This window comes from Mirounga angustirostris, unplaced genomic scaffold (genome assembly GCF_029215605.1).
Source record: "Mirounga angustirostris isolate CCGP_5_RB_7025 unplaced genomic scaffold, mMirAng1.0.hap1 SCAF_1, whole genome shotgun sequence".
Taxonomy (NCBI): domain Eukaryota; kingdom Metazoa; phylum Chordata; class Mammalia; order Carnivora; family Phocidae; genus Mirounga; species Mirounga angustirostris.
In genome coordinates this window covers 7,545,195-7,563,759 of record NW_026991709.1, presented here as the reverse complement: position 1 = coordinate 7,563,759, position 18,565 = coordinate 7,545,195, and the positions used below count along the sequence as shown (strand labels likewise).

The 18,565-nt window shown below is 44.2% G+C and overlaps 1 protein-coding gene across 9 annotated transcripts in view; it reads right to left on the bottom strand.

Annotated features, from left to right (window-relative positions):
• Positions 1-9,825: 9,825 nt before the first annotated feature.
• ERG (ETS transcription factor ERG) overlaps positions 9,826-18,565 on the bottom strand; it is a 254,166-nt gene continuing 245,426 nt past the window's right edge. For all 9 annotated transcript variants that reach the window (XM_045902445.3, XM_064578836.1, XM_045902444.3 and 6 more), the window contains one exon: positions 9,826-12,587. In XM_045902445.3, the coding sequence (XP_045758401.1) occupies positions 12,067-12,587 (521 nt within the window). In that variant the 3' untranslated portion in view covers positions 9,826-12,066. The remainder of the gene's footprint in view (positions 12,588-18,565) is intronic.

The window sequence follows — 18,565 nt, the reverse complement described above, 5'->3', positions numbered from 1 at the left end:
ATTCAAAAAAATTAACCTAAGGATTAATTTGGATTTTCTATGTGCACAGCCATATTTTCTGTGAATAATGAAATATTCATTTCTTTCTTTCTAATACTTAAATTTTTCTTTTTCTTGCCTTAGTATTCCAGTGAGAACCTCCAAAATTAGGTTGACTAGAAATGGTAATAGTAGACATCTTTGTCTTTTCTTGAAATCAAAGAAAATGATTTCAATTTTAAACCTTTAAGTTTGACATTTGCTCTATGTTTTCTATAGATACCCTTTATTAAGTTAAAGAAGTCATATTCTATTCTCAGTTTAATAGTTAATAATATATGGAAGTTTTATTATATTTTTAGAAGGTTTTTTTTAAAAGATTTTATTTATTTATTTGACAGAGAAAGAGAGAGATCACAAGTAGGCAGACAGGCCTGCAGAGGGAGAGGGAGAAGCAGGCTCCCTGCTGAGCACAGAGCCCAATGTGGGGCTCAATCACAGGATGCTGGGATCATGACCTGAGCCTAAGGCAAACGCTTAACCAACTGAGCCACCCTGGCTCCCCAGAAGTTTTATTATATTAAATTATTTTCTGTATCCATCAGATGATAATATTTTGCTCCTAAGATATGCTCATGTAGGGATTACATTAACTGATTTTCCAATGATAACCCAACTTTGCATTATTTGGTAAGCCCAACTTGGTTATAATGTATTGATTTGTTATATGTGGCTGAATTCTGTTGGTTAATATTTTGTTTAATATTTTTGTTTCTTATGTTCAAAAGTGTGATTGGCTTTTTTGTACTGTCTGTTGATTTTGGTATCCAGGCTGCATTAGCATCAAAAATTATATTGAGGATTGTTTCTTCTTTCTATATTCCTTATAATATTTTGGGCAATTTTTGAACTATTGCAGTTATTGAATTTTTGGTTGATTTCACTGATGAAGCCATTGGCTTGTAGGGGTTTTTTTGTGGGAAGACTTTGACTACCAATTCAATTTCTTTAATGGCTGTAAGACTATTCAGGCTTTCTATTTCTTCTTGTGTCATATGTGGTCTGTTTTATTTTTTATAAGAATTTGTCAACTCAATCTAATTTTCAAATGAAAAGGCATAAATTGGTTTGCAATACCCTCTCATCTTTTAAAAGTCCCTAACAACCATAGTTTTATTCCCTTAGTCATGTTTTTTAAGATTTTATTTATTTATTGAGAGAGAGAGAGCACCAGAGAGCAGGAGAGAGTAGAAGAGAGCAGGAGCAGAGTGGAGGAGCAGAGGGAGAGGGAGCAGCAGACTCCCCACAGATTAAGGAGCCCAATGTGGGGCTTGATTCCAGGACCCTGGGATCATGACCTGAGCTGAAGGCAGATGCCACCCAGGTGCCCCTCCCTTAGTCATTTTTAATTATTTAATTTGAATTTTCTCTCTTCTTTAAGCAATTTTACCACACATTTTTCAATTTTATTAATCCTCTCCAAAAACAACTTTTGTTGTTCTCTATATTATAACTCTGATCTTCACTCTATGCCCTCATGTTTATAATATCCCACTTTCTACTTTTTTGTTTTTGTTTGTTTGTATTGCTGTTCTTGTACTAACTTTTAAAAATGGATGTTTAGTCGACTATTTTTATCCATTTTTATATTCCAATATGAACAGTTTAGACTATAAGCTTCTATGTGTTGCTTTAGCTACATTCCACAAATTTATATATATATTTTTTCATTTTATTATGTCACAAATATTTTCTAGCTTCCATTATAGTATCTTTTTTGAAAATGCTATATATTTCTTGAGTATAATTTTTCTGCTTGAATTTTTTTAATTGACATGTAGCATAATTACTTTGGGTCAGAGAACATACTTTATGATTATCATCTTTTAAATGTGCTGAGATTTGCCTAATAAGCCTACATACAGTGATTTTTATAAATGATCCATATGTGTTTGAAAACAAAGTCTATTCTTCAGTTGTTGGGAATAGTTCCCTAACTTCATTAGGGCAAGTTTGCTAATCTTATATCTTCTTGTTTTTTCCACATGTGTTATCAATAACTGAGATAAGTATATTCATGAATATGAATCTAGTGTAAGAAATTGCATTATTTTATTTTATTTTTTATTTTATTATTTTTTAAATTTTATTATGTTATGTTAGTCACCATACAATAAATTATTAGTTTTTGATGTGGTGATCCATGATCCATTGTTTTCGTATAACACCCAGTGCTCCATGCAGTACATGCCCTCCTTAATACCCATGACCAGGCTAACCAATCCCCCCTCCCCCCTCCCATCTAAAACCCTGTTTGTTTCTCAGAATCCATAGTCTCTCATGGTAAATTGCATTATTTTAAAATCAAAATGAAATTGACTCCACCAAGAGTTGGTGAGAACTTTGAATCTTTGAATGTCATCATCATAATGGGTTCCTCCATTTGTAGGTCCTGGAATTGAAAGTTTTCTGGTGTTCAGTGCACACTCATTGCCCCAAATCATAGAGATTCTTGCTTCAGTGTCAAGCAAGGTCCTTGATGGAGCTGGAATCCCCAGGACTGGGCTCCAGATCTCTAGGGGCACCATTCAGCCTCATCTCTGAATTCCTGTCGCTTTCCAGAGCCTACACATTCATGATGGTGTAGGTCTCCATTGCTTGTGACTACTATAGACCATAATTCTTCTCCCATTCTTGGGGTAACTCCTCCCAACCTCCCTCCTGTCTTAGGACTCTTCTTATCTCTTACATTTTGTTCTCAATAACTCCTCCCTCAAGAACCTTTAGAAGCTCAACTCAAGCTACTCCATCCTGGACTTAGTGTTGGAAGAATGAGATGCTGAGAGTTAAGATCAGGTACATGTACCCCCTCAAAAAAATAGGTATCCATCATTCCACACAAAGGTCAGCACCTGTGTAAATGTACTAACAGCTGCCTGGCTTCAGAATGTTTCTGTATTGGGTTCCTGCAGTACCACTGAGGAGGCAGCAGTGAGTGGTTGAAAGTGCACCTGGCAAGCATCAAAATCCTGGGCTCAATCAGGCTCTACTTCTTACTTGCCCCATGTTTTTTTTTAAGGTTTTTATTTATTTATTTATTCATTTGAGAGAGAGCAAGCATGAGCTGGGGAAGGGTCAGAGGGACAGAGAGAAGCAGACTCCCCACTGAGGGGGCGAGCCCCACAAAGCTGAATCCAGGAACCTGAGATCATGACCTGAGCTGAAGTCAGATGCTTAACTGACCAAGCCACGCAGGCACCCCACTCCATGCATTACGAAGTGTATTAACTTCTTAGTGTCTCTTTCACCATCAAGTGGGGCATGAATTCCACAAGACTGAAGTCCATGAAGGCAGGGCTTGTGTTTCATTTACTTTTGAGTCCGCTGGAACTAACTTCATATCTGCTCTTGTAGGCCAGACCTTTGTTTTGAATGAATGAGTTAATGAATTTCTATCTCCAAGATAGAGAGGGTCCTTCCAGGAAACTGCATTGTGATTACCTTCCTCTTATATATCACAGCAATGTGACATATCTTCAAATATCCCTTCACGTACCCCAACCTCAAGTCTTCAGATCAGCTCTCAATATTTTGGTATTTTTCAGAAATTGTTTAATATAAAGTCTGCCCAAGGAGGAGATAGAGGTCACTTAAAAAAAAGTCCTAGAGATGTTTTCCCAAACTGCCTATCATTTGAATACTTACATCTTAAGATGTGTGCAGAGTCCATTTTTTACTCTCTAGTGTCCCAACCCTCCTTCATACCACAGACCACAGCAGGTCAGACCCACAAGCACCATGCCTCTTCAGATGTGGTCCACAGAGATTCAGGAGATGCCCCGTCTCACACCTCAAATGTGGTCATTATGTACAAGAATGAACATCCTATTTGACTTAACATTATTTTATAAATCAAAAGGTCCTTGGTTTCTCTTTCATTTTCTCTATGACTGGCGTGTTTGTTTCATGAAGATTAATTCTCTTCTAATCCCATGCCTTTGCTCAAGAAAGGAAATCTCATTGCCTAGAACACAGTGTAACCATCAAAAACCTTCCCACCTCCGAAAGGCCTGGACTCATGTGGCTTGATTTTGCATCACTTACTTAAGTGATTTGTGTGACACTCCATAGGAAGAACAGGGTCCTTTCATATGGGTTTGTCATGAAGTCTCCAGTAATAATCACAGTTCAGTCTCTTGCTGGCCAGAGTCACCCCCGACAGCACACACACAAATGAACGTCACATATTTACAGTTTATCCTCCCTCCACCTGTCTTCCCCTCCTACTAGTTTTTCCCTCCTTCACCTGCCTTCCTACCATCACATGAATAATCATTTGTTTACCCATCCTAGGATGGCTGTCCATCCTGAGTCTTCCTCTTAATTCAGTTTTCTCTGAGAGGTAGAACAGCTCAGCGCATATACTCTTGAGTCAGACAGACCCTCATTCACATCCCCTTTCTCCTGCTTCACAGCCATGTGAAACTGAATAAAAGATATTAATAAGCACTCAGCTTTAACTGAGCAAATGCCATAGAAGGCATTAGTGTGTTCTTCTTCATTGGAATAGAGCAATTTAGCTGTAAGCATGGACTGGACAGCGTTGGTTTAAAACCCAGTGACTGCTACATAATCCCACTTCCAGATGCTCTGGACCAGAGGAGCACAAAGGAGAAGCACAGATATGCACCCAATGTCAAGTCACAAAATAAGAGGGGCACCTGGGTGGCTCAGTCGGTTTAGCCTCCGATTCTTAATCTCACCTCAGATCTTGATCTCAGGGTTCTGAGTTCAAACCCCTTGTTGGGGGCCTGGAGCCTATAGGAGAGCAGGGATTTCTTCTAAGGAGAACTGTCCTACTGACCAAGCTGAAAATGGTTCCACTGTTAAAAGGGAACAATTATTCTCCACTATACATGTTTCCGGCGGCGGGAGGGGGAGCGGAGCCCTCCCTTACTCTTGCTCTGTCCCGCCCTTCTGCTCTCTCCCACAGGAAGAGGCAGGACCTGCCCTGACCAGAAGTGGATTTTTCTTGCTTGGTGTGTCTTCTCTAAAGAAGGCAGGTCATTTCCTCCCCTCCCTACCTTCCACTGATTTCTTGGAAGATCCTTGCCTTCTAGTCAGGAGAATTTATGGCTTCATAACTTCTACCCCGAATTCTTTCTCACAGTTTAACTTCCACCCCTACCCCTTCCTTAGGCTTTTAAGAGGCAACCAGCCTTGGCTGCCAGCCTCTGATGCCTGCTGGGAGGTGGAAACGGTTCATCTGGAGCTGGGTTGAAGCTCCCAGAGACAGCCTGACATGCTTTTAGCCACGCCATGTCTAATGCTGAGCAGGCTGTGACCAACAAGCCCCACCACGGTGCGTGCCTTATGAAAAAGTGCTGTAGGAGACTGGTCTTCCTTCCCAGTGAGGAAACGTGGAGGGAGAGTTCAGCAGTCCCACCAGGGGCCGCTTCTGGCCATGCACCTAGCCCTGCAGTCCCCGAAAGATAGGATGTGTTTTAACCTCCAAGCAGAGTGGGCTCAAGTCAACCTGAAGACACAGAGCCACATCACAAGTGAATTTGGGAGGATTCTAGTATCTATATGACGTCTAACTCCCAAATGTGCTCATACCTTAGAACTGAGACTGTTCAAGAGTGAGGCTGCTAAGCTGTCCTGAATCTCAGACCCTCTTTTCTGATCCATATACATGCATATATGACATTTAATCATTTTGCAGAACCCGAATTGCATAGAAGTGAAAAAGTCCTAAGCAGCCAGGTGGTCCACTTACAAAGTGCTGCTAAACATCTGGTAAATAGTCACATGGTCCCTAGTAAGCATATCCACATCCAGGAATTCCTGGGCTGAGGTTGGTTATTCCATATGCAGCTTCTCTGTAAAAGAGTTCTTCCTTGAGTTTGACCAATGGGCATCCCCGCTGAGTCCAAACATTACCTTTCTGGATGTTCATTCATGCACATAGCTGAAGACATTTACTGGCAGCTTAATATTGCCATGCACCATGCTGGGTCCTGGATTGATGGGCCATAAATGTAACCCAACTCCCAAGAGAGCCACTGAACCGTGCCTTCAGTCATTCCTCCATCTCTAGTCTTGCATTCCTTCATTCCTCTCGTTCTCCCCACTGGACTTGCTCTAGCTGGCCTATGTCCCTTAGCAAGTGTATGTCCAGAAATGATATTGGAACTGGTTCAAAATGGAATAAATAACTCCTCTTTTATAATCCATTTTAGAAAATGAACCTAAGTTTAGGCAGTCATGAAGAAAAACAGGTTAAGAATAAAGGTTTGGGAGTCAGTATAGGGAGAGGTATCAGTTCATTCTCTTATCTTGGGTAAGCAAAGCAAATTGTCAAATCTGGGTGTCAGCAATTTTAATTTGTATCACCAGGGCAATTGGAAGGAGTGTTGAAATAATGCATTTGGAGTGCTTTGTATGGTGTCTGCCCCTTAGCTCCTTAAATGTTGGCTATTCTGTGTATCAACAAAACCGTATGTTTCTTTTCACATGTGCTTCTGATCCCAGGTGTTTTTGACACAGTGCAGGTCCTAACATCACTGAGTTCCCGCAGGTTTGTTAAACTTGCTCTGTTCCTTCAGCCTGCTATTTGGGATCCTGCATTCATCATATAACCTATTGTCCTCATGTAACCTATTCATCAAATAACCTATTAGGCTTGTCTTCAGTGTACCTTCGATGTCCTCATCCTAGTAAGGTGTGGATAAGTAAGGTCAAGGGCAGAGGCCTGGAATCTGTCTGTGGAAACTTCCTTCCAGATGAGTGTTGATCTTTTAATGAGTATTCTTTGGCCATGCTCATTCAGCCAGTCATGACCTTGTAAAATCTCAAAATCATTTTATGAAGTCCTCCCAGAATGAAATTTGGCTACCATTTTGGTATTATTTTCTTCAGGAAAAATGCTGTGTCTATGGAACATGAAAATCTCCTCCAGTTATTTTTTTCATAAAGTTCTTACATTTCACTTGCTTCCTCCATAAGTCTGTAATTCAACATTTTCTGGCACAAATCCGAATCAAATAATACCATGGCTTGCCTCAAAAGAATAATACTTTGTGAAACACTTTAATGAGAAAATGAATGAAGCTACTTTGCTTTATAAAATTAGTTCGAAATAAAAATTACAGGTTAGAAAAATATGCATAGTTCCTTCTATATAGAAATAACTTGGGTTGCTTTTTAGATGGTATCAAAAGAATATGCAAATATTGTCGAGCAGTTAGCATTAGCCCTTACGGTTTCAACGTGACGTTTTTCAGATCGGTCAGATAAAGACCATCAGACAGGCTGAAAGAGGCCACACTGCCAATGAGAAAGGGAGCAACGGAGTACATGGCTTCACCTATGCAAGCCTACTGAGTTGTGGCTGGTCTACTGGGCAATTTTAGGGTGGTTTTTAGGCAATTTTAGGGAGGTTTGATTGACCAGAGGTGCTTAGAACAAGCTAGAAGATAGGCCAGATATCCATGGTGTGTAGGCAGAATTCTAATTTGGCCCCCAAGATTCCCATCCCCCGGTGTCCATGCCCTTCCTAACCCTCTCTACTGGAGTGTGAGCAGGACCTGTGAATATGATGGGTTGTCACTCCTACGATTGCTATATTCTATGACAAAAGGACTGTTTCAGATGTAATTAAAGCCTCTAATGAGGTAAGTTTGGGTTAATTTTAAAAAGGAGGTTATTCTGGGTGGGCCTGGTCTAATCAGGTGAGCCTTTAAAAAAATGTCCTAGAGATTCAACATGAAAGAGAGTCTCCTGCTGGCCTTGAAGAAGAAACTGCCTTGCTGTGGAGAAGGCCAGGTGGAGAGGACTCTAAGTGGCTTCGGAGAGTTGAGAGTGACAGCCAGTAAGGAAATGGACCTCAGTCCTGTAACTGCAAGGACCTGAGTTCTGCCAACAACCAGTGAGCTAGGAAAAGGACCCCAGCCTCAGATGAGATCACCGTCCTGACTCCTATCTGACACCATCCTATCTGAAACACTAGGTTTCAGCCCGGTGAGACCCTGAACAGAGGACCCAGTTACCTTATGCCTGGACCCCTGACCCACAGAAAGTGTGAGATAACAGATGTGCATTGCTTCCAACTGCTGGGTTCATGGTCCTGTGTTCCTGGGCAATAGATAACCAATACATATGGGGACGAGTTAACAGTAGGGAGGAGAGAGGCTCAGAGGGCCCGTAACTCAGGAGGACATGTGCAGAGTCAACTGGCTTCCCCGATGGTGTATTTTCATGCAGCCACAAGAAAACCTATTCAGGACTAAGACTTCCCACTGAACATCGCACACGGAGACACAAAGTCTCTCTCCCTCCGTTGCAGTGGTTCTCAGACCTCAGCATGCATCAGAATCACCCGAAGGGCTTGTCAGAACCTGTGGCGGGGCCCCGTGCACAGAGTTTTTGATTCAGGAGGTCTGGGCCGGGGCCTGGGAATCTGCATGTCTAACAAAAGTTCCCAAGTGAGGTTGATGCTGCTGGCCCTGGGACCTCACTTTGAGAACCACTGATAGATAAAGAGGTTCTAGTTACTTTTACTATTTGACTTCTTTATCCAACCTTTTTCTCATTGGATATAAAAACATTTTAACACATTTTTAAAGCTAAGTTTAAGATAGAGAAGGGACAGAAATTGCTATAACTTTGAGTAGTCCAAAGTGGTTTTTTTCTTCTCTTTAGCCATCCCAGAACTTGTATTCAGGTGGAGTGATGAAAGACCAATTAACCCAGGCTTTAAATAAAGTCATGTTGTGTCCACAGGTAAAGGTCCATTTGGGGGCCTGCGGGACATCCGTGTTTTCCCTGTTTGCTATCAGCTCCTAGCTCCAGAGCATCAGCAGTCTCTGCTGCGCCCACCATCCAAGGCAAGGCCCCTCCAGGCCCTTGTTCCCAGGTGACAGGTGCTGCAGAGACACAGACAGGTGCTTGGGAGGGGCAGCGACTCCTTGAACGTATCAGTCCTGACAGACTTCTTTCTTCACCATGGACCTTCCAAGACTTGTCAAAGGCATCAGACTGGGAGTAAAAATGAAGTCTTGCCTGAGATGTGAAAAGAGCAGGGATGCCACAAAGTGCCCACAAAGCTATTGCAGGGATTCCACTAACGACAAAGCCCCGAAGACCACTGAAGACAAGAGTGGACAGATCTCTCGCCAGGAGAAGCGATACTGTGCAAGGACAGGGAGTGTACGTGAGGGCAAACCGAGAGATGGGGGAAGCAGAGACAGGAAAGGCTCATATTCAATTACGAACATGAACTGAAGAATGCTCTGGAGTTAGATTAAGGCAGGAGCACATAGCTAATTTAAGCATTATTTATTTGTGAGAACAGAGCATTATCATGTTATCCAAAATTATCTCAGTGGCTCACGCTTGTCATAAAGCTTGCTAATAATCTGGGTTGAGGAGGGGCGTGTTGGAGAACCTAACTGAAACCATCTGCTAAAATTGAATATGGTAATCAGGTCTTATTTTTATTATTTTGTTCATGATATAATCTTGGAGGAGTGGAATTGAGTGACTATCCCAGTAAACTCGTATTTATATGCAGAATGTAGGTGTCCTTGACTTTGCATTCCAAAATAAAGATGACTGATCTTTTCCATTAGAAAGGTTTGGGTCACCCCAACTGCCAACTTTTATGCTTTTATTTTTTTTTTCTCCCTAAGGAGATACAGGCACTTTATGGACCCTTCCCAAGCTGCTGCAAGATGACTGATGGTTGGACGTCTTTTAATCCAAGTAATGCAGAGTGTCTGAAGCTTTGGTAATCGGATCATACTGACTTTAAAGACCACTGCCAAAATATCCATAGCACAGAGGTTTGGCAACTTGATTTAATCATAGCAAAAGGATTACAAAGTGCAAAACAAGCCCCAAAACAGCTATGAAATGGGCCAATTCAGAAACTGACTCAGGCTAAGAAGTTGTTCAATGTCGCTGTCTCTCACTTGCTTTGTATCCCACCGCTCAAACTGCCTTCACCTTGGCCAAGGTTGGAGGCATTTGTGATGCACAGAAGAGAAAAGATGTCAAGGGAAATCGACTTGAGATCATAGACACAGTGTCTGGTGACGTGTCAGGCTTAGGGCTGGCGAGTCCCCAACCACGACACCCAGGTCATCCTGGTGTGGGAAGACCTGGCGAGGTCCTCTGAAAGGGAAGGCACATGGAAAATTTAGAAGCTGTCCCTTGTTTCTTTAGAGTGAGAAATTGTGGCTCTCCGTGACGCTTTATTCATCAACAAGAATACAGTTTGCATTAAGGCTTGTTTGCCGTTCAACAAATGTATTATGATCACAGCAGGAATTAAGGGTGATTCTGTGACCAGGCGCTTATATGGAATTTGTCACAACCTTGGCTTTAGAGGCCCCTTTCCATTCTGGGCACAAATACGGAGGTTCCAGTGTGAAACCTTTGGTCCTTCTGCTCCAGAAGTAGCTAGGAATAAGAGAGTGAGCAAGAAGGGCCTGTAGAGGCCAGCGCCATTTGGACACCAAATACCCCATTGGCTTGGCTCTCACTTGCATGAGTTCCTGGACAAAACAAAATTCTAGCACAAAACCCAAAAGCTCAGCACACATTTCTGTTGGGCAACTTTAGTCGCTAAAAAAAAAAAAAAAAAGGTGCAAATGCAGACTCCTGCATAAATCTGATTTGCCATGCTAGGCCAAGCTTGTTTTATTACATACATTCTGCATCCTAAGAACTAATAACTTCATATTGTAAACATTAAGCATACAGAGTTAAAATTCAAGGCCACATTCTATCATTGATTGTCTCTTTTGTCGTGTATCTTTGGCTGGCCGAGATCAACTCGTAGTGTATAAATGCATAAGTTATATAATTATTATATAAAAAGAAAAAAAAAACAAACATTGACTTGTATACTTCATTCTGACAAACGCACAGCGTTCGCGACTCGAAGGGAAACCGGAGCCTCTGCTTAACCCAAATGCCTAGGTGGTTTCGATGGCAGCTACGAAGAAGGCTACCTCTCACCTGACCCTGTGGGGACCAGAGCCCCCACCTCACGATGAGGTCCCGAATGTTTCTTTTAAATATCAGACAATTCCAGTTAAAATTTTCTTTTGACAAACAAACAAACAAAAAAAAAAGAGAGATGCATATTTTTGTTTCTGAATTCTACTACTCCCCCCCCCCTTCCTCCGCTGCGCGGTACTCTTCTTCTTAACGCTGCGTTTGGTAGAACACTGACCGATTAACCCACACGTGTCCTCCACTCGTTTCTCCAAGTCTCCGCACTGTCCTAAGTCCAGTCTCTACTGCTTGACAAGGGTCTCTCCCAGCCCCGTGGCCTCCTCTTCCTGTGCTCCCTCCTCTTCTACCTCCTCCAGCCCTCTGTCTACACCCACACGCTCACTGTCCGCACACGTTCTCAGCCCCACCGCCCCACCAGGTTCACAGTTCCACAATACTGTCAAGGAGTAAGTTGGCAGCCTTGGGTCGTCTTCACAGCTAGCGAGAGCCGGTGGCTCTCCACTCAATGTAAAGAATCTGACTTCACCCAAAAACAGCAAGTGCTGCTGAGTTCCATGTGGCCGTTGGTCGATGGGCTGCAGTCTCTCTCTTCTCTTTCTCTTTTTTTTTTATTTTTGATATGTTTCTATTTTTAAATACAGGTAGTTTTCCTTAAAATGACATTTCGATGGTACATTAGGTCAAGACTGCGTTACGACTATCACTTTATTCTCCTCCCCCCTTGGCATTAGCAGGACCTCAAACTCTCCTCAGAAGTTTGGACACTTCTTAAGAACACTTTCTTTGGCACTTTGTCCTTGTGACGTCATGCTTCTACTTACAATGTCTTTTACATGGTATGTCCATATCCATTACATTTGTAGCATCCTCTTTATTCCTGTAGTAATACTTTAGTAATTCCCTCCCACTAAGAGTCTTTGGATCTCTCCCCTGGATTCCTTCCCCTAGAGCCAGTCAGGCGATTTCATTCCTCTTGAGGCACTTTTGATTCATGTTCTCCAATAGAGTTTGTAGCAATTTCTTGGTGATCGTATGCTGTTGGGAAAGGCCTCCCTCCTGGCTCTAGTAGTAAGTGCCCAGATGAGAAGGCATATGGCTGGCGGGAAGCCTAGTGTTGGGGTATATACCTCCAGTTGGCGAATTCCAGTAGGGGTTTGGGGCGGCGAAAAAACTGGACGATGTCACAGGGAGGGCCGGAGGGTGGGGGGCCACAAAGTTCATCTTCTGTGGGTGGGCGTGATAGGAGCCCATGTAAGGGAGGTCCGAGGGGTACTTGTACAGAGATGATTCTGGAGGGTGGGGCTGCAGGGCCTGGGCGATCCCGTGGAAGTCAAACTTGTAGGCATAGCGCTTCCCGTGGACTTTGGTCATGATATTTTTGTCATAGTAGTAACGGAGGGCACGGCTGAGTTTATCGTAGTTCATATTGGGTTTGCTTTTCCGTTCTCCCCAGCGCCGGGCAACCTCGTCAGGATCGGTCATCTTGAATTCCCCATTGGTGCCTTCCCAGGTGATGCAGTTGGAGTTTGAGCTATCTGAGAGGAGCTCCAGGAGAAACTGCCAAAGCTGGATCTGTCCACTCCCTAGGGAGGTGGAAAAAGGAAACGAGACACCCATGAGAACAGGCTCTGAGCTAAAGGCTTTGTTTCTTCAGTGACAGAAGTAGGTGCTAGGGGTGTTCCACACAAATCCCATTAACCCGGCCCGTGCACCCATCCCTCAGCTACTGGGAGTGGCCGCAGCTCTCGTCCTGCAGCTTCCCTCCCTCTTCTTCAGAAAACTGCCCTTGGATGAAGAGGAGCTGCATCACCCATCCCAGGCAGCCCACGGCCCGAGGGGCTGACACCATGGACCAGAGGCTCATCTCCTTGCCCCAAGGAGGGGCCAATTCTGTGATGCTGTTCCTACTCCGGAGCTCCTCGCAGGATCAGACCATGGCAAGGTTCCGGCTAAGGCCACCAGCCCCCAGAGCTCGACCCCTGCCCTTTTCTGCTTCATCACCACCTCTCTCCCAGAAACATATACTTCATTGATCACTTGCACAGGTCTATCCTTACCCCAAGCTCTGTGTCTAGGGAACCTGACCCGAGGCGAGGATCCTCGGTGACTATCAGGCGGATCCACAGATCCAAGTCCTTTATGGAATGCAAAGAATTCCTATGGGGCCAAGTTTAGGTTGGTCCCATCCACTTCTGACTTCCTTAGAAGACCAGCCAAGTCCACTTTGTGTTTCAGGGGTGAAAGGGTTTATTTTTCCTCTTTTGTGAGGCAGAAAGTGCCATTATGTTGATGGCAATAATGACTTAATACCATTTATATTGGCAAGGTCAAGTAAAATAATAAAAGTCAGATTTAGGAAATGAACTTCTAAAAGTTTATGGAAAAACATAGAGAATGGAAGTAAACACCGTTATTTCTAACATAACATTTTGCTGGCACCCAGAAAGCAATTCTGTCAAAACTTTTCCTAGAACAGAATTAACCCACTCAGAATGAGGAAGTTTAGAAAATAGTTGGCTCTTTTTCAAACCAGATCACCTATTTCCAGTACTTAGGCAATTGCATCGTAACGGAAATCCACGTGTTGCCCCTGCTTTGCAATGCCAATTGTGTTCAGAAGAGCTTCCAGAAGAAGAACGGTGTGTGACTGCAAAGATTTTGGGGGAACCAACGAGACTCCAGCTTCGCCTGAGATCTTACTTAGCTGGGGATGCACAGTCAGAATTTTTTTGATCGCACTGGAGATGCGTGGATGTGGCTTTTAGGTTTTATTAAATTCCGAGAAAAATCCAGGCACATCATTCTAGCCACCATGTTACACTACTTTAAGATGATTTACGGCTCCCTACAGGAGAGAAGCATGCAAATATCGACAGCAGTATTGAGCACCGGGAGAAGCTAAGGTGTGCTGAACAGATTTTAGAAGCTTTGCGAGCAAATAAGAGGCATGTCTTTCCTCCCAAACTCCAGCTACAGTATTACCTCGGGCTTATACCATAAAGATTACTTTTATTACACGATCAGTAAATATCAGTAGATGTGATAAAATGATTAAAGCAACTTTAACTGGCAACCCTTCAGGGGACTGATGTCATGTAAAAATCAATTATAAATTTTTTTCCTAAATCCTCCCTCCTCTCTAGCTCCCTACATAAACTGTCCAACTCGTAAGTCCTTGTTTCCACACTGGCTACATGGAAATGGATATGTTTGCGAATTCATCCATACAACAGCATCATGAGAAAGGTCAGCCTTTTCTGAATGTGTTCTGGAAAATTATCATTTTCAGTCTCGCAACACATTTGAAATATATTAACAGCTTGTCGTTCATCTCAATGGAAGCCTATGCTTTTTCCGAACCACATATTCAAACTGTTCCCAATCAAGTTCTATTGCCCCCAACATCTCATTAATATGCATTTAAAAAAAAATACGAAGAATGGTATGAGAAAACCATATGGTTTTAGTATATATATTGTAACCAAAGGATTACTACTTGAAAAAAATTCCATATCGGACCTGGGAATAGGGAAAAACATGGATTTTTTACTTAACATTCCAATGTATGCTTCAATATAAACACATAGAGTTGTCCGAAAATAAATATTCACTGTCAACCTCCTCCCACAGAGAGATTAATTCTACAGATTTTGCATAAATACACAGACCTTCCTAAATAGCCAGAAAAATACTTGGCATTTATTCAAACTTTGACATTGCTCTTAAGAATCTGTCCCTTGCCCATTTCCTTTGTAAACACGTATAGAGAGAACCAGTGGACAAAAGTGGTTCCTATCTCTCCTGCTCCTGAAGAACTAGAAAGTCAGGGACCTAAATTCATGGCTGTTAATTCAAAGATGAGCAATTTCTTATCAGACCATTTTACCCAGCAGCCTTTAAGACACCGGGCTCAGGCCTCGGAGCATTTCAAGTGTCTATGGGAATCAGAGATCTATAACAAAATTCATCAGCTTCCAAATCCGAGCACAGAAGCAAAAACGGAAAATCAGGGGCGCCTGGGTGGCTCAATTGTTAAGCGTCTGCCTTCGGCTTGGGTCATGATCCCAGGGTCCTGGGATCGAGCCCCGCATCGAGCCCCGCATCGGGCTCCCTGCTCCACGGGAAGCTTGCTTCTCCCTCTCTCACTCCCCCTGCTTGTGTTCCTTCTCTCGCTGTGTCTCTCTCAGTCAAATAAATAAATAAAACCTTTAAAAAAAAAATGGAAAATCAATTCCTGTTTAAGTAAATGTTACAAAATGCAACATGACGTCAAGCTCATTCATTGTTAAATTTAATATTCATAACAAAATCTGTTGTATTCGCAGTCTAGGGCAGGTTTTCTCACTGTGCAAGAATTGTCAAGGATTGCACCATGGCTGCTGAGAACTCGGCCAATGGTATGTTAACTGAGATCCCTGTGGCCACAAATTTCAAAGCAATTAAAAACAGTAACATTTACTGCACTATAAAGACGCATTTTAGAGCATACAACAGGGAATCCAAAACAAGGATACCTAAGCTTTAGGAAGCCTGAGAGGGGTCTGGGTTGCTCACTGGCCAAGCCAACAAGTGAAAGGGAAGCTCTTACATTTGGGATCTGCCCTCCAGCAGCCCCACGACCTCCCCCTGGTCCATCACCTTCCTTCCGGAAAACCCTTCACATCTGTTTTCTAGACCTATCTTGGTAGCAGCTTTGAAACATGAGTAAGGCTTACTGACTTTTGCCCTGGTTTTGTCTAAGGTAATTAACCAAAAAGCCAGGACTGGGAAAAACAAAGACCTCCAGGAGAGCCCAATGGGATGAAGGGGGGAGGGGTGCAGCCTGAAATAGAAGGCAATCCTTTTATTTGTAGAAGAAAAGTGGTCTCTTAATGCAATTAAAAGAAAAGAAGAGAAGTAACAGTAGCAAAGAAGGTCGACTGAGCAGAAAAGGGCAAAACATCCAAAAGGCTTGTAAAGCACAGAGAAAAGCAGAGCTGGGAATGACTCAGCAGCTGTGGGTCCAGTTGGGGGGGGGGTCCCCAGAGCAGGGCACCTCGGCTGCCACCTGACAGAGGGGCAGAGCAGTAAAGGAAGCAGAGAGGGGTCCAATGAGCACCACGGTGTCAGCCCTTTGGGACCACATTCTACCGAACCCGTGCACACAGCCTGGCCCCTCCATCATGTTAAGCTCCCGGCAGCAGGCGCGTCCCAGGGGGAAAGCTTTGCCCCTGGGCTCCGTGTAGCTCCAGGCAGGACTCGGGAGAGGGCAGGGCAGTGCAGTGGCTGGAAGCACCGCTTTGGAAACATCGCGGCCTCTGCTGAGACCTGGCGCAGGCACATACGGGACCTTGGGCAGCTCACCCAGCTCTCCGTGCCTCAGTGCCCCGCTCTGTAAAATGGGGGTGAAGGTAATAGTACTATCTCGCTGGGTCACTATGAGGATGAACTCGGTGCATGAAGGTTTGGACTGAAAATCATGATTTGTTTGAGCTGAAGACCAGAGTTTAAAGAGAGGCACGCACCTTGCCTAGAGCTACACGATGACAATAGGAAGCCAAGTGCCCCCCCCACCCCATCCCGTGTACCCCATGCCCGTTGGCTGTGAAGAACTGCGAACAGTAATTTCAGGGCTGGCTGATGGCCACTGAAAGCCTACTATGCGCCGGGCACCGTCCTGAACACTTTACATGTGTTTTTTTAACCCCCCCCAATCATGTGACAGCCCATTGCAGAGGTGAGGAAATCAGAGCCCAGAGAGGTAGAGTGACTTATCCTGCTCAAGGTCAGCAAGGGTTGGAACCCGGACTCCAAGCTTGGACGCCAAATCACGGAACAAACCATTGCTTCCAGGCCCAGGTTTCTGCACACACCTCCACCCTCCCGACTCTTCTCCAGGGTGTCCCTTCCCTGGGCCTGGAGCTTGGGAGGTTCCCAGTGGGAGACTGGACACTCCCAGCTCCAACAAATGGCAAAGCATCACCAACACGGGTCTCTGGGTGCGCGTGAGGCTGGACACGTTTCACTCCCACCATTAAAGAGTCTCCAGTTAGCATTAAAGGAGCCGCTGCACATAACCCGAGAAAGCACTTTCAGTCCGTTAGAGAAGCCGCATTAAATGTGCAGCCATTCCGATGGGACAGAAAGCCGCTGCATGGCTTATAGGTGACCCATGACATAATTGTGCAGGGACTCAGCTCTCAGCAGGGGAGCTGCGGCCCATCAAATGCACATCGAATGAATATCTGGCTCGGGGACACTGAGATGCCATCATTGTTCTGTGCATGTATACACTATGATGTCACTTTCCACTTCAAATGATTAAGACGAGTTTGCACTGTACAAAGAGCGAGGGCAGGAATTTTAAGTGATGACGGATTTATTTATCAGAGAATGGGGAAACCGAATCAAACAGGAAGAGGCATTCTCATTCACAGGAAGATAAAAGACATTCCGGGCTTGGGGGGAGAAGACCACATGAACACAACTGACATGCGGCCCGAGGAGAGACGGAGAGAAGGCCTAATTCGTTATAAACGGAGTAGAACAAATCTTTACCCTCCAGCCCCGAGTGGGGATGTTGGCACCTTCCCCAGGCCCAGGGCGGACGGTCTTTGCGATACAAAGTGCAGTCTTCACCCCCAGTGCGAAGCTGCTGACCTGCCATGGACCGAGACATTTTCCCAGTGCCTGAACACTCCTTGAACTAAATGGAAATCCTTCCTTTCTGTTCTCTTCGCCTCCATTCTCCAAGCCCTCCCTCCTCCCTCATGCTTACTCAGGGGCGGCTTAGCGCAAGAAAATAAAACCGGACTTTGGCGACCAGAGAGTCAGGGCTCAAATCCAGCCTCCCTTCTTATTGGCTGTGTGACCCAGGGAAAGTTACCTAATGTCTCTGGACCTCCGATTCCTCTTCTGTAGGAGGAAGATAATGACGAGCCGGGGCTGTCAAGGGGCGGCACCATGGACATGAGTGCTTGCCCAGGCATTACACAGGGTGGGAGCTATTTGTTACTTCACGTGATTGTATTAACGTCCCCGGAGTGCCTCTGCTTCTGTTCCTTTTCCTTGCTCTAATCTATCCTGAACGCCGCTGCCAGAGCCGTCTTCCTGAAGCACGACTGATAATAGTCATCTCCAAACATGGGAATCATTTCTGTTTGAACAGTTTTGGAGCAGAGGGATGAAGGGGGACCAGAGACCCAGGAGTCTTGGCCACCAGTTGGATGCTCGCTGAAGAGAACAGAGCCTGTGGCTCCATGAACAGTGGACAGGGTTGGAACCACCTGCGTTCATTTCTCCACCAGAATGTAAGGTCCCTGAGGGTCAAGGACGGTGTCTCCTTACTCCCTGCATTCATTTATTCAACAAATAATTATCGAGCGCCTGGTCCAGTCTCCAGGGCAGAGTAGGAAACAGAACAGTCCCTTCTAACTGCTCAGATGCCCAAAAGGTATTTGCTGAACTAGTTAACGTTACCTAAAACTGAATGTGAACGCTGCAGACACCCAATAATGAAGATATTTCATGTTCTCAAAATACAGATTCCCTTGCTGGGATGCGTGCTGATTGAATCTGGACT